Source organism: Sceloporus occidentalis, unplaced genomic scaffold (genome assembly GCF_023333645.1).
Source record: "Sceloporus occidentalis isolate IW3139 unplaced genomic scaffold, rSceOcc1.0.p SCAF_39, whole genome shotgun sequence".
NCBI classification, from domain to species: domain Eukaryota; kingdom Metazoa; phylum Chordata; class Lepidosauria; order Squamata; family Phrynosomatidae; genus Sceloporus; species Sceloporus occidentalis.
Genome location: NW_028317019.1, coordinates 4,518,596 through 4,546,403, shown reverse-complemented (window position 1 = coordinate 4,546,403; position 27,808 = coordinate 4,518,596). Strand labels below are relative to the sequence as shown.

At 45.4% G+C, this 27,808-nt stretch overlaps 1 protein-coding gene and 1 pseudogene across 1 annotated transcript in view; both read right to left on the bottom strand.

Annotated features, from left to right (window-relative positions):
- Positions 1–237: 237 nt before the first annotated feature.
- LOC149290446 (uncharacterized) lies at positions 238–3,781 on the bottom strand (annotated as a pseudogene).
- An 11,362-nt stretch (positions 3,782–15,143) lies between these two features.
- Positions 15,144–27,808, bottom strand: part of LOC149290445 (uncharacterized) — a 55,666-nt gene continuing 43,001 nt past the window's right edge. Inside the window, exon 3 of the mRNA XM_089489335.1 lies at positions 15,144–15,218. Within this exon, the coding sequence (XP_089345461.1) occupies positions 15,144–15,218 (75 nt within the window). The remainder of the gene's footprint in view (positions 15,219–27,808) is intronic.

Genomic DNA, 27,808 nt, shown 5'->3' with positions numbered 1-27,808 from the left:
CCACAGCCCATAATCCCCAGCCAAATTTATAACCCAAAGTGATTATCTATACTAGTAGCAATGAAAACCTAAACTTAACAAAATATAACATAAACAGACATATGGACATAAAAACCGTACAAATAAAATCATGAGGGCCTTTTCCTAGCACTGCTGGATTGAAAAAAGATTTTTGTATTCCTTCTTTACAAAAATAAAGTTCGTTCACTGCTTGGATTTGTGTGGCTTCTCTCCTGTTTAGCCTCTCTGGTGACTGAATAGGCCTGACCTCCAAGAAAAGCATTTCCCACAATGCTGGCATTTGTAAGGCTTCTCTCCTGTGTGGATTCTCTGGTGTGTCAGTAGGTGGGACTGCCGAGAAAAACAGTTCCCACAATGCTGGCATTTGTATGGCTTCTCTCCTGAGTGGATTCTCTGGTGTGTCAGTAGGTGGGACTGCTGAGAAAAACAGTTCCCACAATGCTGGCATTTGTATGGCTTCTCTCCTGAGTGGATTCTCTGGTGTGTCAGTAGGTGAGACTGCCGAGAAAAACATTTCCCACAATGCTGGCATTTCTATGGCTTCTCTCCTGTGTGGATTCTCTGGTGTGTCAGTAGGTGAGACTGCTGAGAAAAACAATTCCCACAATGCTGGCATTTCTATGGCTTCTCTCCTGTGTGGATTCTCTGGTGTGTCAGTAGGTGAGACTGCCGAGAAAAACATTTCCCACAATGCTGGCATTTCTATGGCTTCTCTCCTGTGTGGATTCTCTGGTGTGTCAGTAGGTGGGACTGCCGAGAAAAACAGTTCCCACAATGCTGGCATTTGTATGGCTTCTCTCCTGAGTGGATTCTCTGGTGTGTCAGTAGGTGAGACTGCCGAGAAAAACATTTCCCACAATGCTGGCATTTGTATGGCTTCTCTCCTGTGTGGATTCTCTGGTGTGTCAGTAGGTGGGACTGCTGAGAAAAACAGTTCCCACAATGCTGGCATTTGTATGGCTTCTCTCCTGAGTGGATTCTCTGGTGTGTCAGTAGGTGGGACTGCTGAGAAAAACAGTTCCCACAATGCTGGCATTTGTATGGCTTCACTCCTGAGTGGATTCTCTGGTGTGTCAGTAGGGTTGACTGGTGAGGAAAACAGTTCCCACAATGCTGGCATTTGTATGGCTTCTCTCCTGAGTGGATTCTCTGGTGTGTCAGTAGGGTTGACTGCCAAGAAAAACATTTCCCACAATGCTGGCATTTGTAAGGCTTCTCTCCTGAGTGGATTCTCTGGTGTGTCAGTAGGGTTGACTGCCAAGAAAAACAATTCCCACAATGCTGGCATTTGTATGGCTTCTCTCCAGTGTGGACTCTTTGATGCATGACAAGGATAGACTTGTACATAAAATGTTTCCCACAATTCTGGCAGTTGTATGGCTTCTCTGATGTGTGGACTCTCTCATGACTGACAAGTTCTTCTGTAAAGAAGAATAATGACAGATAATACTGAAATTCAGAGTTAAGAGAGGAAAGTGTAGCCCAACATTTAGCCCTACGTTCACGCCTCCCTATTTGAGATTAAATTAATAGAGTTGGAGTGGGTGACCTGAGCATGATTCTGGTGCAGGTGCCCCAAATCCATGAAATGATTATATCCTTACTCAGAGGAGCTGGCAAAGAGGAGATTGTGGGGAGCTACCTTGAGGTAATCAGTAGAAGCAGATAGTCATACAGACTGTTGAATAAATATTCATTTTAACATGTGTAAAAATATCTTAATTGAAAAGTGGCATCATATCCTGTGAGATGGCCAGAGAGTGCTGAGTCAGAGCACATGGCATGATGCAAGCTAACTGCAGAGGACGCTTCATAGTGTGGCATCAGGAAATGAATCACAACCAATACAGTATACAGGTCACATGTGGATTGCTGTGGATAGGATTGAATTGTATTTGTTTATACAAGAGACAGTGAACATGATGGAAGTCAGAGAGGAGAGCTTGCAAATATTTTTTATTTTGCAACTCAAGATAAAAAACTTCCAAAGATTCAGATGAAATCAACTGTGTCTGTGACTTATTTTTAAGTGTGAAAAGTGGTCAGTGCATTACCAATACCTGTATCGGGAAATTTCTTTCCATATTCTGCTATGTTATTGTTGAGCTTCATCTGGGAGCATCGTGCTCACATTGCGTTGTACATTAGCTTGTGAACGGGACTGGAATTCAGAGCCAAGAAGGACTTGAGAACCGGGGTGCTAATCCCTTATGTCTTAGGTATTTGTACCAAGCACCCATTTTATTCCATTTGATTTTGGACCATATTTTCCCCAACCAGGAAACTTTCTGAAACGATTTAAACCTTATAGAAACTCAAGTTCTGCCCACTAGCAACAATTTCAGTATAAATATACCAACTGGCTGTTCTTTAGTGTCAGTCCAGTTGCAGACAGACACTCTGTTGGTTTACATTGCTAAACACCTCAGTACACTTGCCAGCTACACTTGCCATGGGAGTTACTGATTTCTCTCACCATTCTGGACTGTCAGCACTTGGAATCAAGTTCTGTCTAGGTTATGTATTATCATTAGCAAAGCCTAACATCTCCAGTCCCACCTTTGTTACCTAGTTCTTGTTTTTGTGCGTGAACACCTATATGTGTGTGCATGAGTGTACAGTGCACCTGCATCATGCGCGGGCATGCCTTACACGGATTTCAGCATACACTAAAAGTCACACTGGGAAAAGGGCCGGCATGCCTCATAAGGGTTAATAGCACCTCATTCATTTAAATAGGGCTCGGGAATATACGGAATTAGTCTAATGCCGGGGGGGGGGGGGGGGGTCCGGAACTACTGAGGTCCCTGTTGCCCCAATCTCTCCTTTGAACTAAGTATGAAATTCCCCTAAAAGCATAGCACTTGGGGGTGTCCTCCCCAGACTCCAGCAATCAGGTAATAAAGGTCCTCTGGAATCAACCATGGAACTAAGCAAGCTCAGATTGGAAAAGAAACATTAGAGAAAAAGGGATTTTTGTGTCGCCCTTCCATCTCTTCATGGGCCAATAAATAGTGTGATGCGGCAGCTACAAAGGCCCAAGTGATTCTAGGCTGCATCAATGCAAGAATAGTTTCTAGATCAAGGGAAGTAATAGTGCCACTCTATTCTGCTTTGGTCAGGCCTCACTTGGAATAATCCTGTGTCCAGTTCTGGGCCCCATAATTCAAAAAGGATGTTGACAAATTGGAGCATGCCCAAAGAAGAGCAACCAAAGTGGTGTAGAGTCTGGGAACTATCAAGTTCTGTGAGGAACACTTTTAAGAGCTGGTTATGTTTAGCCTGGAGAAAAGAAGATAAAGAGTGGATATTATATCCAAGTTTAAATATTTGAAAGGTTGTCATGTTGCGCAAGGAGCAAGCTTGCTTTTTGTTGCTACAGAGAAAAGGCGACACCACAATAGATGCAAGACACAGGGAAAGAGGTTCCACCTAAACATTAGGAGGAACTTTGTGACAGTAAGAGCTCTTTGACAGTGGAATATACTCCTTTAGAGTCTGGTGGAGTTCTCTCATTCGGATGTCTTTAAAGAGAGGCTGGATGGCCATCTCTTGGGGGTGATTTGAATGTGTATTCCTGCATGGCAGAAGGGGGTTGAACTGGATGGCCCTTGTGGTCTATTCCAACTCTATGATTCTATTATTCTAGTGGAACCATAGAAACATAATAATATAGGATAAAAGGACCCTCAGTCTTTATAGAAAGAGCAATGTATTCATGTTCCTTACCTACAGAAGCCACATTCTCATAATTGTCCATCATTACATAACTGTACAAATGTTTCTGTTTCTTTGTCAACAGATTCCATTCATCCTCGGAGAAATATACTGCCACATCTGCAAAGGTCACCTGAAATAGAAAAAAGCCCTCATCCAGAGAGTGACTAAGCAAAAGGGGAGGAAAGCACATGGTGCATCCCAAATATTAGTATTTCATCACTTCAGAAATCAGTCCAGGAAATAAACTTTAAATTTTGGCTGGGATATTGAGGATGGATTAGGATACTCACTATCCCAGCACATATAGTACATTTAGCCACCAAAGAATTGTGGTGCATTTAGATATCTCTTGCCAAATTTCAGAGGCAAACGTCATTTTAAATAAGGGCCACTGGGCCCACCCCCAATTTAGATCCAGAGACATTCTCCCATATCCCCCAACATTTCGCAGATTGGAAAAGCAAGACATATATGGACAAGTAATCCAGAAGGGGGTGAAGATGGCCAAAGTTGTTTATGAGGAAGATCACACAAGCTAGGAAGGGCACATCAGTTTGCTTTTGCTTCAGCCTCTTGGGAAGGGCATATCCTGCCTCCTTCTTTCCTCTCCTCTCCGCACTTTTGAGTTGATGGGCTGCAAACTGAATGGCACTCAGGAACTGAAGTGAGCTGAGAAGGGGGAAAGTGGGATGGGGTATTTTTAAAAGTCCCTGAAAAAGTGGGGTGAGAGAGGCTTAACCAGGACTGTCTCTGCTAAATTGGGAGAGTATGTTCTCCGCTTGCTTTCATGAACTGGCCCAGCAGTGACACAGATGAAACTAATAGTCAAGAACCTAGACTCACCAAAGAGTTCTTGTACTTCTGCATCCTCTTTCTCTTGGAGCCCAACTCCCTCCGCTTGGCCTTTGTGTCAGCCATCAGGTGGGCAGGGGTCCTGGTGGTCTTGCACTTGGGTCACTTCCAGAAAGAGAGGCCCAAAGCCGTGTACGAAGAGGCCGAGATGAAGTTCCTGACAAAAGGGACCAGGGTTAGGATAGGCTTGGTAAGAAACCCGGCAGCGCTCAAGGACACAGAGAACGGCATCCTGCTGATGACATACGCAGGTTATATATGTCTCCTTTGGGCGAATGCAGAGGTGGGTATCCCCTTCCTCCCTGTCCCCAAACAAAGCCCCCTGGACCTAGCATAGATTCACTGCAGTTCCCCTACACAACAGCTATTCCATGCCTTGTGAGAGTGGTGGGGGATCAGGGGATGGGGAATTGGAAAGGGCCTTGTCTATGTCCCTGTTGCTAGATGTGAAATGAGTGCATAATCTCCACAAGTACCCAGTGGTCCTCAGAGGAAGATGTCTTCATTTTGCTTCTGGCTACAGAAACACGACTGTATGCTTCTCTAATACCTCGCACCTGACACTCTCACCAGGCATGGAATGGCCATGCAGGATGGCATCCACAACTCTATGGTAGGACCTGGGTCAGTGAATGGCCAGTTGTAGCCTCATTCCACCCAGAACAACACTGGAGCGTGGAGGGTTTTTCTGAGTCAGGCTGTGTGGCCTAGTGGCCCCTCATTCTCCCAAACCAGTTGCCCTCCATCCCCCAGAGAGGACCCTGGTCAGGTAGGGCAGGAAAGGAGCTCTCTCTTCTCTTCTTGCTCCCCTTGCATTGTATCATGCCCTCCTCCCAAGGTTGGGGGGCATCAGAGGATTGGGCTGATGGGAAGAGAGCACCTGATTTCCACATTCAGGACTAAATCCTAACCTGGAACCTATACTATGCTTTGTCCTGATCAGAGGAGAATCACTGAATCAGTTGGCATTACCTATAGTTTGACTCGCCAGTCACTTATGGATTCAGTGGGTCTAATCTCTAGGGTTAACCAACAGGATTCATGCCACCTCAGTTTTTTTAAATGAAGAAATGCTGTTTCAAAGTCACGGATGAGAATTAGACTACTCTTTCATGTAGAGGAGGAGGAGGAGGACCTGTTTTATGTCCCATGTAGAGAAGATCTAGCTCCTGGACTGGATAAGATATGCACTACTTTACGGATCTGATCCACAGCCTCCCCTCATCATGCCCCCATCCCCATTTCGACACTGGTGAAAATAATCATTTCATTATTACAAATGAGTGTGTTCATCTAAGTTTAACTGCTGTGTTTCTGTCTGTCAGTCATAGCTAGCGCATGAGGTGTGCACCTCCTCTCTCTGCTTGCTGAGGCCATCCAGAAATCCTTATATGTATATTTGTGTGCAGTGTTTCTGAACAGACCCATTGTCAAAATCACATTCATCTTCACTTCTTTTTGTATATTTTAAAAGGTATGCACACCACTTGATACAATAAAATTATATAAATGTATAGGTTTAAGATTAAAGATTGCATCCTGGATTATGCTTATTTTTGGGAAGAGAAGACATATGTAAATTCATTTTATAAACTCAGTAAAACAAATACCTCACAAAGCTCTAGTAAACAACACATACACATATATTCCCCACACAAAGGACCATGTGTCTGGGGTCTGGAAATCTCACTTCCACCTTCTGGGAAGACAGTGCTGCCAGAAACTGAATTTGGGGCTTTATTCCTGCAAAGCATGGGCTCAGTCTCTCAGCTGCAGCCCTTCCACACAATCCTGGACTGAAACATTTAAACAAAGGTCCTCTTTCAGCTCCAGGAATAAAGGCCTACTTTCAGTACAAAGACCCTGATTCCTGTGGCCCCAGAAAGGCCTCTTCTGCAGTCCTTTATGGCCGTAGCTTCCCTGGGTCAGAGGCCGTCTCCTCAGCCGTAGAGAAGGGTTGCTCTGAGTGCGAAGGAGGAGGAGGTCCACAGGGCTGAGGGAGGGAAGGCAATGGGGAAAGGTCAGTGCCAATGGCCATGGAGGTCAGAAGGTGACAATGCCTAGGAAACTCCTCTGAGTCCCAGCCATTCTAGGAATGAGTGGCAGAAGTGAGTCCAGAGGGCTGAGGGGGTCTCCTTTCCCAAAGGGGGAGGCAAGGACCGGTGGGACCCTCCCCAGCTAGGGCCCAAAGGGAGGGTCTCTTTCCCAACTCTCTCTTCCAGTCCCCAAAGCCCAGGTTCCCCACTGGCCCCGAGTCCCTGCCTCCCCTCCCTTCCTTCCTTCCTTCCTTCCTTCCTTCCTTCCTTCTCCCCAAAATGGAAGGTCAGTGGCACAAAGGGACACACTTCCTTCCTTTTGGCCCAAGGAGCCTGGCCTCCTTGACTCTGGAGCCTCAGGAGAGGAAGAGATACCTCTGTTCAACTGAGGCCTCAGAAAAAGTTCTGGAACAAGCAGCACAAAATGGTTGCCAGAATACAAAATGGCCAGGGATGGAGGGAGGGACTGGGATTCCAGCCAATCAGGGCCAGGGATGGTGGGAGGGACTGGGATTCCAGCCAATCAGGGCCAGGGATGGAGGGAGGGACTGGGATTCCAGCCAATCAGGGCCAGGGATGGTGGGAGGGACTGGGATTCCAGCCAATCAGGGCCAGGGATGGAGGGAGGGACTGGGATTCCAGCCAATCAGGGCCAGGGATGGTGGGAGGGACTGGGATTCCAGCCAATCAGGGTCAGGGATGGTGGGAGGGACTGGGATTCCAGCCAATCGGGGCCAGGGATGGTGGGAGGGACTGGGATTCCAGCCAATCGGGGCCAGGGATGGTGGGAGGGACTGGGATTCCAGCCAATTAGGGCCAGGGATGGTGGGAGGGACTGGGATTCCAGCCAATCAGGGCCAGGGATGGTGGGAGGGAAGGGGATTCCAGCCAATCAGGGCCAGGGATGGTGGGAGGGACTGGGATTCCAGCCAATCAGGGCCAGGGATGGTGGGAGGGAAGGGGATTCCAGCCAATCAGGGCCAGGGATGGTGGGAGGGAAGGGGATTCCAGCCAATCAGGGCCAGGGATGGTGGGAAGGACTGGGATTCCAGCCAATCAGGGCCAGGGATGGTGGGAGAGACTGGGATTCCAGCCAATCAGGGCCAGGGATGGTGGGAGGGACTGGGATTCCAGCCAATCAGGGCCAGGGATGGTGGGAGGGAAGGGGATTCCAGCCAATCAGGGCCAGGGATGGTGGGAGGGACTGGGATTCCAGCCAATCAGGGCCAGGGATGGTGGGAGGGAAGGGGATTCCAGCCAATCAGGGCCAGGGATGGTGGGAGGGAGGGGATTCCAGCCAATCAGGGCCAGGGATGGTGGGAGGGACTGGGATTCCAGCCAATCAGGGCCAGGGATGGTGGGAGGGAAGGGGATTCTAGCCAATCAGGGCCAGGGATGGTGGGAGGGACTGGGATTCCAGCCAATCAGTGCCAGGGATGGTGGGAGGGACAGGGATTCCAGCCAATGGCAGCCCCTCAGAGTGTCCTCAGGAGGAAATCACGTGTAAAAAACATCACAAAGTATAAAAATTCCAATTACAATAATCACAGGGCAGTGATGCTGTTATGAGCGGAAGTAAACGTATATGCAATTATAATTATATATACATGCTGATGTTCAACAGAACATGGCCGATGTATACATGTTCAGGTGCATACATGTGCATGCATATGTACCCCCATATTTCTCCATTCGTTTGCTTATGTTTAACTTGTACGCAAGTAGAAGAGTATATATAAATGTGTTTGTATATATATGTGTGTGTGTGTGTGACCCAACATATATGTGTACCTGTGCTTGCATCTCTCTCTCTCTCTCTCTCTATATATATATATATATATATATATATACACACACACACATGTGTGTACACATGCACACGTTCAGATAGATATCTATGGGTATGTATAGATGTATCTATGCGTGTTGTATGCAAGATCTATAGAACTGAAACATTCCATATATATATATATATATATGTAGGCACATAAAGGTATGAGTGTGATGTAAAGTACCTTTAAGACACAGCCCTTAGTGATATCACCTGCAGTATATATATATAGTATTAAGAGGGTTGGAGAGGGATTGATGGTTCTCTCTTCTTCATCTCACTCTCCTGGAACTGCCGGTGCTCAGTAGCTCATGGATGAATAAACTTACTGCTCTTATTTGAAGACTGGACGCTGTGTGGATTCTTATAAGATTGGCTTCCAACAGTAGACATCACAGTGCATGCACTTAGATAGAGATGCCTCCACATATATACATATATGTATACGCACAAACACACATGCACACATACATCTGTTGTTGTCCATCGAAGGCTGCTGAGAGATCTAAAAGCACCAGCAGGGTCACACTTCCCCTATTGATACTCAAGCTGAGATCATCTACAAAGGTGACCATAGCAGTCTCGACTCTGTATACCATCCTGAAGCCAGTTTGAAATGGGTCCAGATAATCTGTCTCATCCAAGCCCACTGGGAGATGAAGAGCAACTGTCTTCTCAATCACGTTGTTTAGAAATGGGAGATTGGAAAACAGTCTGTAATTGTTCATGTCCAAGGGATCTAGGGAGGACTTTTTCAGAAGAGGCCGTAACACCGCTTCTTTTAAGCAAGATGGAAAATAGCCCTCCCTAAGAGATGCATTTATGATATATCTCAGGTGATATAAAAAGGGCAAGGGTCGGGAGGACAAGTTCTCCTCTTCACACTTCCAAGGAGCTTGTCCACATCCTCAGTACTCAGATTCAAATTGATCCAGTATGATCTTACTCATGGACACCTCACTTACAGCCTCTGCAATAATGCTGACGTCCAATTTGGCTCTTATCTGAGAGATATTATCTGTGAAATAGTCATTTAAAGCATCATAGTGAGCTGTGGAAGGCTCTAATAATGGGTTCGGGGGGGGGGGGGGAAGGTGCCTGAGTCAAGTCCCAGATCCCCCCTCAGCAGTCCCTTTATGCTTCTCTTCCCTTGGTACTTTCACTCCTTTATTCCTTCCTTCTCCTCTTTTAACGGACATCCCTTCAAGGGGGAACAAGGTCCTTTCAGCATGTTCCCAGAATCGGGAGGCATTCTTTCTGGGGCTGTGGGTCTATCTGCTGGTCCTCCTCTTCAAGGTTGTTGCGAAGGGAAAGATGTGTATATGGGGAGGGGGTGCCTAATCCGGATCCTGTGGGCCTTTAAGCCTATTTCCCAGATTGCCAGGGGGGTGTGAGTCTCCCCAGAAGGGGCTTTGGAGTCCCTCCATCTCCCTCCTGTTGACTTTGTCCTAAATTTGGGCTCTTCTCTGCCCCCCAGACAGAGCTCCCTCCCCCCATGACCTCAGAGAAAACTCTCCCCGCCGAATAATGTTGCTTCCAATGCTATAGAAGCCTATGTTGTGTAATGTTCTTTATGTGGCACAAAACTCTTCCGCAAATGAGGCATCAGAAGGGAGGATCTCTCCTCTGCCCCACTACGCTTCCAGGAGGGAGGGGGCTCCTCAAAGCCCTTTTTACCTTTGGATCCCCCTCCCCTCCATGGCCATGCCTCTCTCCAAGGGTCCCCCCTGCCCTCTCATAATAATCCCCCAAACACCTGGGCCCCAAGGAATCCCCCGAAGAGGGGGCGGGGAAGGAAAGAGGGACAGGATATCTGGGTTTCCTTCCTTCTTACAACAACCCCCCCCCAAGAAGACCCACCCAGACATTCCCCCAAATGAACAAGGGCTCTCCCCACTTCCCTCCATCAGAGCAGGCTGTGAGGGCAGCAGCTTCAGGGGCTGAGTGTGCATGCGCAGATGCTGCAAAGTCCCTTCCTGAGCATGTGCAGGGATCGCAAGGCTCTTGCTGCTGATGCTGCTTATTCCACTGTCGGCCTTTGGAAGAAGGGAAGGACTACGGCCTTTTTTCCTTCATTCCGGAATGGAGCCCAAGCTGCGGAGCTGGACTCAGGAGGGAAAGACTGGGAAGGCTCTGCTTTGTACATATAGCTCTGTCTCTCTGAGTGTGTATGTGTGTGTGTGTGTGTGTGTGTGTGTGTTTGCCTCTGTTTTTATGGCTGGGAATGGAGCTGAGGACTGAGGAGAGAAGAAAGGGTCAGTTTGGGTAAATTCAGATTCAGAACTTCTGTGCATCAAAGAGTCCAGTTTGTTGAAACAGCAAAGAACTTTATTGAGAACACATATAAATTCAGCGTTTAAGCCAGAACTGCCCACTCCAATCCAAACAATACATTAAAACCCCAAAACCTAAAATATCACCCTCTTTCATACCTACCCCCACCTCCAATTCCCACAGTCTGTGCCCCACTAACAAGGCCTCCTTTGCCCTTCCCAGAAACTAACGCTTTCTGTTAATACCTGACCCCAACTTTCTTCAGCCAACATCTCACACATTGCAAAAGCTATCATTCCCAAAACTGTTCTAACCAGCTGCAACCAATCCCACCCCTCCATCTTGCTAATCTATTCCACCACCCATAATCCCCATTCAAATTTATAAACTAAAGTAATAATCTATACTAATAGCAATTAGAAAGCATCACACAGGATAGGCTTCAATAGCATAGGAAACAGCATTTTTTTGGGGGGAGGTTTTCTCTGAAGTCCTGGGGGGAGGGGACTCTGTTTGAAAGGGGAGAAGAGCCAAAATCTAGGCCAAAGTCAAGAGGAAGGAGACGGAGGGACCTCAAAACTCTGGCAATCCCCTGGCAACCTGGGAGCTAGATTTAGAGGTCCTCCCTTCATTCCAAATGCCACTTCCCTGGTCTTGAAGCTGAATAAGGAAATCAGATTACATCGTACTGTTTACAGACTAGAGTCTGTCATTTTAACATCCTATACACGTTGTTAACCGCCCTTAAACTGGTCCCAAGGCCCCCGACTCATGCTGACCCTGTGGATGAGACATCTCCAAGACCCCTGTCCTCCATTTCTCTGCTTAGGTCCTGCAGATTCAGGTCCGATTATTGACTCTACCCATTGGGCATGCAGTTTCCTCTACCTTCTATATTTCCTAGCATCATTGTCCTTCCTAGTGAGTCATGCCTTCTTGTGATGTGTCCAAATACGACAGGCTCAATTTAGTCATCTTGGCTTCCAGAGAGAGTTCTGTCTTGATCTGCTTTAGAACCCTTTTGTTTGGCTTTTTGGCTGTCCATGGGATCCTTAGCACTTTTCCCCACCATCGCATCTCGAATGAGTTGATTTTCTTCCTGTTGGCTTTCTTAACTGTCCAGTTCTCACATGTGTATAAAGTGATGAGGAATCCCATGACTTGGACGGTTCTAGTTTTAGTGCTCAGTTGTTTCTCTTTAGGATCTCGTCTAGTTCTTTCATTGCTGCCCTCCCCATTCCTAGTCTTCCTCTGATTTCTTGACTGCAGTCTCCATTCTGATCAATGCTTGATCCAAGGTACAAGAACTCTTTAACTATTGTGATTTCCTCACAGTCTAAGTTGAATTCATGCAGATTCTCCATGGTTGTTATTTTTCTTTTCTTTATGTTCAGCAGTAATCCTGCCTTTACACTTTCACATCAGCCCTTTTCACATCATATACAAACAATTACTCAAACATCTAAGCAAAGGCCTGACTTTCAGTGTCACACCACTGATCACAACACACATAGTGTTTCATGGGCACATACATGTCATCACACACCTCATCCCTTTGCTGTTTTGCTTCTTTGTGTGTGAGGATCCGTTTCTCTCACAATTTTTCTTCCTTGCTGATTTTTCTCTTTCTGTCCCCACGGCTTTTCTCTCTATTAATATCCCACTTCACTTTCTCTCTTTCTCTCTCTCCTCTCCCTCCATATTTTCCTTTTGTATGAGAGAAAAAGAAACTACGTTTCTGACACTCTAAGACTTATCCCTCCCTCACAGACACAAAAGGCATTAAGTGCATGTCTGCAGCCATTTGAAAAATGGTCAATATGCCCACTGCCCCCTCCAAACATGGGAGATTTCAGGCATATGTAATGAGAAGTAACATCCTTGATAAGGACATCACACATGATAACTTTTGTAGATCAGAGAGTGAGCTGGTTTACACAGAATTCAACCCCATTACATGAATGAGCCACATTTTCTTTCTTTAATGTTTGTTGCACTTACATTCCTGCTTTTCTCCCAAAATGGGATACAAGGTGGCTTACAATCATTTTTAAAATATTCAACTAAAACATTAATTTACAAAAGTTATAAAGAAATTAAGAGTCAGCATTGAAAACATGATTAAAACACTGAAAACAAAAACGTATTTAAAACAGTTTTTATATATACAGTATATATCTACAGAGAGAGCGCATACCATGTCACGCACTGCAACTCCATAGTTAAAACCCCAAAGCCTGTCCAAATAGAAATGCCTCCATCTGCCACAGAAAGACAGAAGGGAAGGAGCCAACCGGACTTTCTGTGGAGCCAAGTCCTAGCTATTGGGATCAGCCATGGATAAGGCTCTCTCCCAGATCCTTACTAACCCTGTCTGTGAGGATGGTGGGACTGTGAGAAAGTCCTCCCTTTAGATTTCAATGCACACCTTGGTTTATATCAAGAGATACCACCTTTACAATATTAAAAACAAAAGCTTTATGCTCACACACGCAGTTTCCCATCTCCACTCCTGCTTTTTCATACCTTGGAAGAAGAGATGGGCCATTCCTTCTATGGACTTCAACAGATCTCTGTGACATCCAAACATGAACAATGTGATTTCCCTAAACGCAACTTGACAAAAACCAACCAAACAGGAACAAAGGTATCAGATCTTGGTTTGTTTTAACCAGAGTTTACCCATAAAAAACAACACTGTGGCTTCTCAAAAGGATTCTTTAAACTTGAGTAGCTGGAGCTAATTAGTTTGCGTCTTAATACTATCGTGGGGAGGAGGGAAGCCTCAGATCTGACCTAAATGCATTGCTGATCACTTCTATCCTGACGGTCTTCAATAAAGTTATTTTGTTTATTCAATAAAAAAAGAATTGGAAGCAAATGCTTTCAAGCCCCTTCTCCAGCGAGCAAAAAGAGGAGGGCAGAGTATGAGAGCTCAAGGCTCATATACTATTCATGCCACAAGAAACCAGGGTTTCCCATTACAATAATACCAGGGCAGCATGTACATTAGATAGGGCTTTAAGTACCAAATGCTGAAAAACACACTCAGTAGCACACAGAAGATATAAGGAAAACTGTCGCATGGAGCAGGTCAGTGTCACCAAGTGTGGAAGAAGAAGAAAAAGTGTTTTATATACTGCCTCATATGGAGATCTCTGGTCAGCTCTATCAGTAACAGACTTCCCTCGGGTGATATTCTCCTGGCATTTTTGGACTACAAATCCCTATCAGTTCCTAAAGTGGAATGATATACACAAGTTACTGTTCAAAATATCTAGAAGATTGGGGAAAGCTCTGACTGACTTTTCAGGGACAGGGATAGATCTTTCTTAGCTTCCTTACTACATAAGATCCTACACAAAAACTGAACACAGAACCTCCTACATGCAAAGCATGAACGCTGTCAGTGCATTATAACATCTTTCTTGCAATATGGTAAAAACACATACCAGGACCTATAATCTGTAGAACAGGAGAGCCATGATTTGGAGGTGAAGAAGGGACACCCCTTTTTCAGCATGAGATTAGCCCACATGGACAGTAAGAAAATGCTTAAGCAAAGAGGTTACAGTTTTTTTTTTAAATAGGGTACTGAAGATGTCACAAGCTTTAGAGGGAAGTCCTTTGTGACCACTGATGACATGGGCAATGTCCAGCAGATGACTGCCACATGAACAGCCACATCCCACCAAATACTTTAAAAGGAAGCACCAGGGGATGGGGGTGGAAAATCACTCTCCGTCTACCATTTATTACTCTTCTGAGAATACAGTCATTCATTCGCTGTCACCCACTGACCACAGTTCTCTGCATGGAATAGAAGTGGCTGGCAATACAAAACGCAGAACAACAGTGATTCAACAAAACAGTGATGAAAACCAGCAGCAGGGAATAAACCTATGGCCAACTTCTGGCAGAGTTGTGCAAGAGATTCCTAGAGAGAACATATCAATTGGAACCTCAAATAATCAAAGCCGCAAAAGTCAAAGCTGCAAAGGTAGAAGGCCAACTCTACTCCATAAAGCTAAAAAGCAGCTTCATATTTTTTGTGCTAGAAAAGGGAAGAGTGTAGAAGGATTATGTATCTTGCAGGTATTAATTTGGCATAGAATTTGGGGGAGAAGGCTAATTTCACTGAATTACAGCCAAATAGGTGTGTCTGTGAGTGTGTGTGTGCACCGTCTTCAAGTCGCCTGTCAATGTATGCTGACCCCATGAATTTCATGTGTCTTCTAAGGCAAGGAAAGACTCAGCCATGGTTTTGCTAATCCCTTCCTCTGAAATATAGCCTGCAGCACCTGACCTTTGTTGGCAGTCTCCCATCCATTACTACCCAGGGCTGACTCTGCTTAGCTTCTAAGATCAAGTGGGCATTGGTGCCTTCAAAGTTTTTAGGCCAAATACACCTACACTACAAGCGAATTCCCATAACTCTTGTGCAGCTGATGGATCTTCCCAGATACAGACACATCTTGGAAATCCTTGAGAGAAAGGGCAATGGATGGCATTAAGGAGAGCATCACTTTCATCAGACCCAACATGGACCCCTAAGCCTCTTCCTCATGTACTGAAGGTAGACAAAATAGAATGGAAAATGGCCATAATATAGCCATAGTTCAGCCTGTTTCCATTTCATTAACTTCAAAAGGAATCATTAATGATGCATTTGGGGCCTATAATTCTATGTGTACTAATCTTGGAGAAGGAAAATAAACCATAGGATTGGACCACAGATGTGTGCCAAAGGAATCAATAGGATCCTTAACTGGATCATACAAAATAAATTTCTCTTACAATGTCACCATTTTCATTTCCTAGCAGCCACTCAGGCATCTTACAAATTCAACATGTTTAATTTAAAAACAGCATCAGAGAAGAAGAGAGGGGGCAAAGCTGACTTCGAAAGACCCATTTAGGATTAGGACAATTAAGGGAGCTCTTATATATCACTTATAATAGTATTATAATAGCTATTGCCTCCATTGTTTGTTCATTCTGATCTCAATCCACAATCATTTAATTGTGTGTGCGTTTGTATGTATATGTCTATACGCATGTGTGTGTGTGTGTGTGTGTGTGCATATGATCTTACAATACTGTACTCCAAGCATCTGAGAAAGGCTGTATCTGCACTGCAGAAATAATCCAGTTTGGCACCACTTCGACTACCATGGCTCAATGCTATGGAATCCTGGGAACTGTAGTTTGTTGTGGCACCAGGGCTCTCTGACAGAGAAGGCTAACACAAAACTCACAAAACTATAATTCCCAGAATCCCATAGCATTGAGCCAGGGCAGTTAAAGTGGTGTCAGATGAGATGATTTCTGCAGTGCAGATGCAGCCGAAATGAATCACAACCCACAGAAGCTGATGCTGAAATAAAACCCTTAAGTCTTTACTTGCTTTGTTGTTATTAGCTGCCTTCAACTCACAGCAACGCTGTGGATGAACCACCTCCAAACCCCTCTATCCTCCATTGCTCTGCTCAGGTTCCCTTGATTCAGCCCTGTAACCTCCCGAATTATGTCTAGCCATTTGGCATGCGGCCTTCCTCTCTTTCTACTCCCTTCTACCTTTCCTAGCATTATTCTCCTTTTCAATGGTTCATGCCTCCTCATGATGTGGCCAAAATACAACAGACTCAGTTTAGTCATTTTGGCTTCCGGGGACATTTCAGGCTTGGTCTGTTCTCGGATCCATTTGTTTGTCTTTTTGACTGTCTGCGGTATCCTCAGCCTCTTCTCCAGCACCACATCTCAAATGAATTCATGTTCTTCTCATCCACTTCCATTACTGCCCAGCTCTCACAGCCGAACATGGCAACAGGGGATACAATGGACTGGACATTAGTGCTCAGTTGTATATCTTTAGACTTTAGGACCTTCATGGCTACTTCTCCCATTCATAGTCTTGTTTCGATTTCTTGACTGCAGTTTCCCATTCTAATCAATGTTTGCTCCAAGATACAATAAACCTTTTAACTTCCTCATTATCTTGGTTGGATTTATGGACATCTTCCCTAGTCATTATTTTTGTTTTCTTTATGTTCAGTAACAAGCCTGCCTTTGCCATTTCTTCCTTGACCTTCCTTAGTAATTGTTCCAAGTCTGTGGTGTTTTCCAATAATAGTATTGTATCATCCATGTATCTTAAGATTGCTGATGTTCCTTCCTCTTATCTTCCCTCCTCCTTTTCAAACCAGCTCTTCATTTATTTTCTGCATGTAAACTGAACAGTTGGGGTGATTAGCGGCAGCCTTTTGCCAATTGAGAACTATTCTGTTTCTCCATGTTCTGTTCTGACAGAAGCCTCTTGTCCTGAGTACAGATTCCTCATCAGGACTATCAGAGGTCTTGGCACTCCCATGGCTTTAAGGGCTTTCCATAGCCTTTCATGATCTATGCAGTCTAAGGCTTTGCTATAGTGACCAGTGTTTCACAAACTCTGGTCTTCCAAGTGGTTTGGACTTTACTGGTCAGTAAACAGGAAAGCTGTAATCCTGGGAACAAGTTTAGGAAACACTGCTATAGTCTATTAAGCACACAGTGATTCTTCCCCCTGGAATGCCTTTGTACAGGCACACAACTACAAATCCCAGAATTCCATATCACTCAGAGCCATGGCAGTTAAAGGTGGACTATTTCTGCAGTGTAGATGCAACCAAAATGAATTACAACTCATAGAGTTGGGAGAGACCCCAAGGGCCATCCAGTCCAACCCCATTCTGCCATGCAGGAACTCTCAATCAAGGCATCCCTGACAGATGGCCATCCAACCTCTGCTTAAAGACCTCCATGGAAGGAGACTCCACCAAAATCTCTGAGGGAGTTTGTTCTACTATCAAACAGCCCTTTCAGTCAGGAAGTCCCTCCTAATGTTGAGGTGGACTCTCCTTTCCTGCACTTTGCATCCATTGTTCTGCATCCTAGTCTCTGGAGCAGCAGAAAATAAGCTTGCTCCCTTCTCAATATGACATCCTTCTAATATTTAAACAGGGCTATCATATCACCTCTTAACCTTCTCTTCTCCACGCTGAACATCCCTAGTTCCCTAAGTCCTTCCTCATAGGGCTTCATGGTTTCCAAATCCTGTATAGAAATTTCTGCTTCAGACTCAAGTATGGCCTTTCCTCTTCTGTGAAGAACACTGCGACATCTCAAAAGGTGATCTACAATAGAAAATAGCCCTCATCCAGAGAGCGATTCAGGAGGGAAGCACAGGGTGATCCCAAATATGATTTAATCCCTTCAGGATATCAATAGAGTGGGACATATTGGAACATCCTCCCTTCTCTTTTCCTTAGCTCCCTGGATCTTCAAGAAAGGGGTGAGAGGGAAAAGACAAGGCTGCAATCTTTGTTCCTGGTCATCTAGATAGTGATGGGAGTATTTGTTTAGCAATGAAAGCTCTTCCCTGGAGGCCTTCCCAATCTGCTTTACTAAACTGACAGAAATCCATGGCAGTGTCACCCAATAATCAGATTTATTTATTTATTTATTTATTTGATTTCTAGTATTCCTGGAGGTCCAGTTCTTTTTGGAGGCAGAGAACACTCCGGGGCCCTCTTCCCTTCCCTGGCAATAGAAATAGGAAGACCACATATTCAGCCATTAGGAATGGCTTCCTTTCATGGTGGCTCCAAACCAGCTGCCTTCACCAGGAGCCTCACTGAATCAAGCCCTGTCTCAAAGGCATGCGTTCAATGCTCTTTTAGGAACAGAAGATGTCCTCCTGAGGACACTCTGAGGGCTTCCATTGGCTGGAATCCCAGTCCCTCCCTCCATCCTTGGCCCTGATTGGCTGGAATCCCAGTCCCTCCCACCATCCCTGGCCCTGATTGGCTGGAATCCCAGTCCCTCCCACCATCCCTGGCCCTGATTGGCTGGAATCCCAGTCCCTCCCACATCCCACAGAGAATGACATCACTGCTACGGAAGGCTCTCTTGACCAATCAGAGAGCAAGATGAAGGTTCTTCTGGAAGCTTCCGTGAGAAGGAGATATAAGGCCTGAGAGACCAAGAGACAGTTGGGGGAATTGTGTCGGTTGGAGAGAGAGAGAGTTAAAGAGCGGATCTTGGAAGTTACTCTTAGAACTGGACATTTAGGTCTATTTATTATTTTAATAGCTTGTATGAATTGAATATTATATACTTACAAATATTGTACCTGCAAGATTCTTAATATCTTGTATAATTGATATTTTACTTATATTTTGTTATTTATAATAAATATCTACTATTGAACACTCCTTTTCCACATGTCTTGGCTCACTTGATGCTTGGGAAGATCAGTAAAGAAGGAGAAATAAGGTTCCTTAACTGGTCCCAGTGTAGGTTAAGGGAAACCCTTTTATGATTCACTGGATGGAGGCAGCGTTATTTAAGGAAGTTAAGGGTCTCCTGGGCTAAGAGCCATAATGTCTAAATGTCTGATTAACTATTTGTAATCCACTCTGATAGCCTTTTGGCTGAAGAGAGGGGTATAAAACTATTATTATTATTATTATTATTATTATTATTATTATTATTATTACAGGGCCACAGTTTGGCTGCTTGGACCACCGGAGATCATCACAGTGAGTCAGTTGGAAAAGCCCATCTCACTTCAGAAAATAAAGGTACTTGAGGAGTTTGCACTCTACGTCTTTCTGTAATAATAGCTACAAAACTGATAATAGCATTTGGGACATTTAGGATTTTAAAAACAAATATGGCAGATTTAAATGCTGCTTTAAAACCTCTTTCCATCTGCCACCTTTGTGCTGGTTTTGGGGGAAATGAGAAAGTGTTGGGAGGGAGGGACTGCCAACAGAATTAGGAGATCCATTGCAGGATATGGACAGTTTGCGGCCAAGTAAGGTCCAAAACACACAGCAGCAATAGTCCAGTCTGAGAGCGCTTTAACTGCCCTGGCCCAGTGCTAGGGAATCCTGGGAAATGGAGTTTATTGTGGCACCAGAGGTCTCTGAAAGAGAAGGTGCAATGTCTCACAAAACTACATCTTCCACAATACCCTAGGACTGAGTCAGGGCAGTTAAATCCGTCTCAGACTGGATTATTGCTGCAGTGTGTTTTGGACTTAGGTGACCCTTGGCAAGTCACACTCTCTCAACCCCAGAGGATGGCAATGGCAACCCCTCTCTGAAGAAACCTGCCAAGGAAACCCCATGATAAATTTGCCTTAGGGTTGCCATAAGTCGGAAACGACTTGAAGACACAGATGAAGAACAGAAAAAAGTCTGCACTTATTTCTCAAGTTGTACATGGGAATATGAGGCATGTGGTGCAGTGGTTTGAATGTTGCTTACAACTCTGGAGGCCACGGTACACTGCCCCAGTCCACCATGAAACCAGCTGGGTCCCTTGGGCAAGAAGTCACACACTCTCAGCCTCAGGGAAGGCAATGGCAAACCACCTCTGAACAACTCTTGCCAAGAAAACCCCAGGAGAGGCTCCCCAGAAATCGGCAAAGACTTGGAGCCACTCCACAAAAACAACAAAGCCTCACGAAAAAGACAGTGTGGTTTAGTGGCTGGAGCACTGGACTATGACCCTGGAGACCAGGGTTTGAATGCCCTCTTGGCTATAGAAACCCACTGAGTGACCTTAGGCAAGTCACACTCTCTCAGCCTCAGAGGTAGGCATTTGCAAAACCACTTCTGGACAAATCTTGCCAAGAAAAGCCTGAGAAGAGCTTCCCACAGGGTCTCCATAACTCAAAACAACTTGAAAGCACACAACCACAACAAGAGAAAGAAAGCGAGCTATTGCCAGTATGTCTGGTCAAGAAGACATGGGAGTTGTAGTCCTAGTTCAGAGGGACTGGAGGGGCCTTACTGCAGGGCAGGACCTCTCCTCTTTCTGGCCATGTGGATGCTGGGAGATTCAGTCTAGGAAATACACTTTAAGTCCCATTGGCAAGAGAAAAGGCTACTACTGCCTTTCAGATCCAGTTTGTCCCAAATCCTTTATGAGGACAGAAACCCCTTTGTTAGGAAGCAAACCCCGAATATCTCAGGAAGGCCCTATATCTCCCAAGGCCCCCTCCCTCCAGGACCTCCTTCCTCTCTTCCCCTCAGTCTCTCTCTCTCCCCTGAAGGCCTCAAACTGACAACTGCCAAGCGCTGAGACTCAGGAGGCCATTTTGTGTTCTGGCAGCCATTTTGTCTTTCCAGCGGCCATTTTGTGCTGTTTCTGATTGTGGGGAACAATGTTCTGGAACCTTCTCTGAGCCTCAATTGAACCGAGGCTCCTCTTTCTCTCCTGAGGCTCCAGAGTCAGAAGGAGGCCAGGCTCCTGGGGCCAAAAGGAAGGAAGTGTGTGTCTTTTGTGTGTCTTTTCTGAGAGGGTTTTCTTATTACACAGCTCTGCTCCTTCTGGGGAACATGGGTTTTAAAAGGGATCAGAAATGGGAGGATAGTTTTAATATAAGTGTTATTATTATTCTTCACAAACATTGGGCTTTGGCTTCTAAGAGGAGGCTTCTCCCCCGAAAAAGGCCAAAAGTACCTCCTTTGGGAGGTTTTAAAAGTCTCCCCAGTTTCCTTATTAATAGATTTTCAGACAAGAAGGAAGGAGACAGATCAGAATAACTCATTACCAAGAATGAAACAAACAAACATACAAACAAACAAGAAGAATAAGAATAAAGATCAGACTGAAAGGCAAACTGCTCATCTTTTTTGAAAGGAAAACCATTATTAGCAGAGTAAAAACAAGAATGGGCTGCTTCTATCCTTTTACAACTGACTCCCGCTGTATTTGCACTACAGAAATAATCCGCTTTGAAACCGCTTTAACTCTCCTGCTTCCATCCTATGGAATCCTGGGATTTGTAGTTTGTTGTGGCATGAGAGCTCTCTGGCAGAGAAGGCTAAGTGTCCAAAGGTAAAATCCCAGGATTCCATAGCACTGAGTGGTTAAAGCAGTGTCAAAGTGCCTTCTTTCTATAGTGTGGATGCAGCCTTCTTGGGAAAGGGGCTGATGCTGGGGAAAAGAGGAGGAATGCAGAAGGAAAGGAGGACGGACAGACGGACGGAGGGCCACCTGCAGCTGGACTGGCCTCCCTGAGCAGTCAAGACCTGAGCTGGGTTGTGGACGATGGGCACTCTTAATATCAATATTAATATCTTTCACTATTGATTGTAATTAAGGAGGGGATGGGGTTCCTCCTTTCAATAGCATCAGGAAAATGTGTAGGTGTTGTGAAGGTTTGCAAATCCTGTTTGGGGACTTTTTGTGTTCTCACAGCCATCGGGTGCCATCAGGAAATCTTTTCTTTAGGATCAGAAATCCTATTTGGGGCCCTTCCGACTTTGAGGCCCTTTCATCTTCCATTTTGGGTTCCCTGAAGGCCTCAAACTGCCAACTGCAAAGCGCTGAGACTCGGGAGGCCATTTTGTCTTCCCAGCAGCCATTTTGTGCTGCTTGTGATTGTGGGGAATAATGTTCCAGAACCTTCTCTGAGGCCTCAGTTGAACCGAGGCTCCTCTTTCTCTCCTGAGGCTCCAGAGTCAGAAGGAGGCCAGGCTTCTTGGGCCAAAAGGAAGGAAGTGTGTCCCTTTGTGCCTCTGGCCCTCCATTTTGGGGGCGAAGGAAGGAAGGAAGGAAGGAAGGAAGGAAGGGAGGGAGGGAGGGAGGGAGGGGTCTGTGGGGGGTCTGAGGAAGGGAGGCAGGGACTCAGGGCCAGTGGGGAGGCTGGGCTTTGGGGGCTGGGAGAGAGAGGTGGGAAAGAGACCCTCACTTTGGGCTCTAGCTGGGGAGGATTCCACCGGTCCTTGCCTCCCCCTTTGGGAAAGGAGACCCCCTCAGCCCCGTGGACTCACTCCTGCCACTCATTCCTATGGCTGGGACTCAGAGGAGTTTCCTAGGCATGGTCACCTTCTGCCCTCCATGGCCATTGGCGCTGATCTTTTCCCCATTGCCTTCCCTCCCTCAGCCCTGTGGACCTCCTCCTCCTTCGCACTCAGAGCAACCCTTCTCTACGGCTGAGGAGACGGCCTCTGACCCAGGGAAGCTCCAGATATAAAGGACTGCAGAAGAGGCCTTTCTGGTGCTGCAGGAATCAGGGTCTTTCTACTGAAGGTAGGGCTTTATTCCTGGAGCTGAAAGAGGATCTTTGTTTAAATGGCTCAGTCCAGGATTTTGTGGAAGGGCTGTAGCTGAGAGACTGAGCCCAGGCTTTGCAGGCATAAAGCCCCAAATTCCGTCTCTAGCAGCATTGTCTTCCCAGAAGGTGGAAGTGAGATATCCAGACCCTGACACACAGTGCGCCAGTGATTCCTTTTTATGGGGACTGTGTTTGTATGTTGTGTTCACTAGAACTTTGTGACATATTAGAATCATAGAATCATAGAATCGTAGAGTTGGAAGAGACCACAAGGGCCATTCAGTCCAACCCCCGCCATGCAGGAAATCACAATCAAAGCATCCCCGACAGATGGCCATCCAGCCTCTGCTTGAAGACCTCCAAGGAAGGAGACTCCACTACACTCCGAGGAAGTGTGTTCCAGTGTCGAACAGCCCTTACTGTCAGGAAGTTCCTCCTAATGTTGAGGTGGAATCTTTTTTCCTGCAGTTTGCATCCATTGCTCCGGGTCCTAGTCTCTGGAGCAGCAGAAAACAAGCTTGCTCCCTCCTCAATATGACATCCCTTTAAATATTTGAACAGGGCTATCATATCACCTCTTAACTTTCTTTTCTCCAGGCTAAACATCCTCAGCTCCCTGAGTCGTTCCTCATAGGGCAAGGTTTCCAGACCTTTCACCATTTTAGTCACCCTCCTTTGGACACACTCCAGTTTCTCAATGTCCTTTTTTGAATTGTGGTGCCCAGAGCTGAACACAATATTCCAGGTGGGGCCTGACCAGAGCAGAATATAGTGGCACTATGACTTCCTTTGATCTGACACTATACTTCTATTGATGCAGCCTAAAATCGCATTGGCCTTGTTAGCTGCCGCATTGCACTGTTGACTCAAGTTCAACTTATGGTCTACTACCCTTTCATATGTAGTTTCATTCAGCCAGGTGTCCTCCATCCTATATCTGTGCTTTTCGTTTTTCCGCCCTAAGTGCAGTACCTTACATTTCTCCGTGTTGAATTTCATTTTGTTAGCTATGGCACAGTTTTCTAGTCTGTTCAGGTCATTTTGAATCTTGATCCTGTCCTCTGGAGTATTAGCTACTCCTCCTAATTTGGTGTCATCTGCAAATTTGATAAGTATGCCCCCAATTCTGTCATCCAGGTCATTGATAAAGATGTTGAATAACACTGGGCCCAAGACAGAGCCCTGTGGGACCCCACTGGTCATTTCTCTCCAGGATGAAAAGGAGCCATTGTTGAGCACCCTTTCGGTTCGGCCGGTCAACCAATTACAAATCCATGTGACAGTTGCCTTGTCTAGTCCACATTTTACAAGCTTGTTTGCAAGAATATCATGGGGAACTTTGTCAAAGGCCTTACTGAAATCAAGATATACTATATCCACAGCATTCCCTTCATCTAACAAGCTGGTAATTTTATCAAAAAAAGAGATCAGGTTTGTCTGGCATGACTTCTTTCGTTTATAAAAAGAATTTACATATGTCTTCACTTCCCCAAAATGAGTATAATTCAGGGTGCAATGTTCATTCATAAACTATACATTTATAGATTTTTGTTATATCAAGTGCAACACATTCAGTAGTGTGCATCTTTTTAAAAAATATACAAGGAAAAGTGAAGAAATTGTGATTTTGACAATAGATCCATTCCGAAACAATGCACACAAATGTACATGCCTCAATTTCTATGTGGCTTTAGCAAGCAGAGGGAGCAAGTACACACTTCTTGATCCTGCTATGACTGACATAGACAAACACAGCAGTTAAGCTTAGAGAAATAGTCTCATTTGCAAAAATAAAATAATTATTTTGACCAGTGTCTAAATGGGGAGGGGGCCATGATGATGGGAGGGCGTGGATTTGGTCTGTAAAGTAAATCATGTATCATCCAGCCCAAGAGCTAGAGCTTCTCCACCTGGGACATAAAGCAGGTCCTCCCCCTCCTCCTCTTTGTGAAAGAGAAGTCAAATTCTCATCAGTGATGATGAAATAGCATTGAAAATTGGCATCCCTGCATTAAAAAATCTGAGGAGTCCTTTATCCTGTTGGTTAACCCCAGAGAGCAGACCCACTGAACCCATAAGTGATTGGTGAGTCAACATATAGATAAATCCAACTGATTCAGTGATTCTACTCTGATCAGGACTAGGCATAGGATACAGGCTAGGATTTAGGTCTGCATGTGGCTAGAACAGGATATTCCCAAGACAAGATGGACAGGCAACAGTGTGGAAAATGGGCACTCTCCACATGGGCAGAGACACTCTCAGAATTGTGACTTCTCTGCATGCAGAAGTTTGCCATGGGAATTGGGTGCTCCCTTCCCATCAGCTCAATCCTCTGGTGCCCCCTGATCCTGGGAGGAAGGCTGGATCCCATGGAAGGGGAACAACCTGGGAAGAGAGAGCTCTTTTCCTGCCCTTCTTGACCGGAGGCCTCCCTAGTGAATGGCCAGCTGTAGACCCATTCCTCCCAGAGCAACACTGGAGCATAGAGAGTTCTGCTGATTCGACCATCGGGAGAATGAGGAACCACCAGGCCAGACAGCCTGACCCAGCAGAACCCTCTATGCTCCATTGTTTCTCCAGGTGGAATCAGGCTACAACTGGCCATTCACTGATCCAGGTCCTACCATAGAGTTGTGGAAGCCATCCCTCATGGCCATTCTATGCCTGGTGAGACTGTTGGGTGTGAGGCATTAGAGAAACATCCAGCTGTGTTTCTGTAGTCAGAAGCAAAATGAAGAAATCTTCCTCTGAGGGCCACTGGGGACCTCTGCAGGAGATAATGCACTCATTTCACATCTAGCTATTAGGACATAGTCAGGACCTTTTCCAATTCCCTATTCCCTGATCCCCAGCCACTCTCACAAGGCATGGAGTAACTGTTGTGTAGGGGAGCTGCAGTGAGTCTATGCTAGTTCCAGGGGGCTTTGTTTGGTGCAGAGGGAGGAAGGGGATGCCCACCTCTGCATTGGACCAAAGGAGACATTAGTCACCTGCATATGTCACCAGCAGGATGCTGATCTCAGTGACTTTGAGTGCTGCAGGGTTTCTAGCCAAACCAAGCCTAATCCTGGTCTCTTTTCTCAGGAACTTCAACTTGGACCCCTTGTACACGGCTTTGGAGTATCCTTTGCTGGAAGTGACCAAAGTGCAGGGCCACCAAGACCCCTCGCCCACCTGATGGCCGACACAAAGGCCAAGCAGAGGGAGCTGGGCTCCAACAGAAAGAGGCTGCCAAGGAACAACAACTCTTTGGTAAGTTGCCATCCTGACTATTACTTTCATCTGTGTCTGGGCCGGCTTATGAAAGCAAGCAGAGAACATACTGTCCCAGTTTGGCAGAGAATGTCCTGGTTATTCCTCTGTCACCTCATTTTTTCAGGGGCTTTGAAAATGTCCTATTTCACTCTCCTCCTTCCACTTTCCCCCTTCGCCTCAGGTCAGTTCAGTTGCTGCAAAATGTGTTTCAAGTTCAAAAGAGTGTGCATCCCATCAATTCAAAAGAGGGGAGGAGAGAAGGGAGCAGGGTCTTGCCCTTGCCAGGAGTCGGAGGCAAAAGCAAACTGCTGTACCTTTCCTCGCTTGTGTGATCTTTATCATTAACAACTTTGGCCATCTTGACCCCATTTTGATGTTGCTTTTCCACATGAGTCTTGCTTTCCCAATCTGTGAAATGCTGGCGGATATGGAAGAATATCTCTGGACTTAAGTTGAAGGTGGGCCCAGTGGCCCTAAAGCCCAGAGTACTCCCCAGAACTGTTTTTTTTTAAAGTGAAATTTGCCTCTGAAATTAGGTGAGATATGACTAAATGAACTATAATTCATTGGTGACTATATCTAATATACATGTTGGGATAGTCAGTATCTTAATCAATGTATAATATTCCAGAAATGGCCTAAATTATATTGTTTATTATATTATATATTACATTGAAAGGATTAGAGACAAACTGGATCTCAAAGGCTGTAGCTTTTTGTTTCTTTGCAGAATGTAAAGTTTATTTCCTGGACTAAATTGTGAATTGTTGAAAAAATAATTGCAATGCACCATGTGCTTTCCTCCCCTTTTGTTTAGTCACTCTCTGGATAAGAGCTATTTTCTGTTGCAGGTGACCTTTGCGGATGTGGCAGTATATTTCACTGAGGAGGAATGGAAACTGTTGACAAAAAAGCAGAAACTTATGTATAGTTCTGTAATGATGGAGAATTACGAGAATGTGGCCTCTGTGGGTAAGGAACCTGAATCCATTGCCCTTCCTCTGAAGACTGAGGGTCCTTTCATAATTTACTGTCAGAGCGCTATGATTCCACTTTAGAATTATAGGCCTGTTACAGACTGACAAAATAAAGCTGCTTCGGGTCTCTTTGGAGGTATGCTATTTAAATGATGCATGGGTCCTAACAGTCCGGAGGTCGTGCCAAAGCCACACTCCATTCCTAAGCACTGGAGTGTGGCTTCGGTGCAGCTTCCGGATTCTTAGGATGCATGCATCATTTAAATAGCATACCTCCAAAGAGACTTGAAGCAGCTTTATTTTGGCAGTCTGTAACAGGCCATAGAATCAAAGAGTTGAAATAGACCACAAGGACCATCCGGTTCAATCTTCTGCCATGCAAGAATAGACATTCAAAGCACCCCCAAGAGATGGCTATCCAGCCTCTGTATAAAGACCTCCAAAGAAAGAGGCTCCACCAAACTCTGAGGGAGTATATTTCACTTTTGAAGAGCTCTTACTCTCAGGAAGTTCCTCCTAAAGTTTTAGTGGAGCCTCTTGTCCCTGTGGCTTGCATCCATTGTTCCATGTCCTTTTCTCTGGAGTAGCAGAAAGCAAGCCTGCTCCATCCAGAATATGACATCTCTTCAAATATTTGAACAGGGCTGTCATATCCAGTCTTAACCTTCTCTTCTCCCAGCTAAACATACCCAGCTTCCTAAGTCGTTCCTCAGAGAGCATGGTTTCC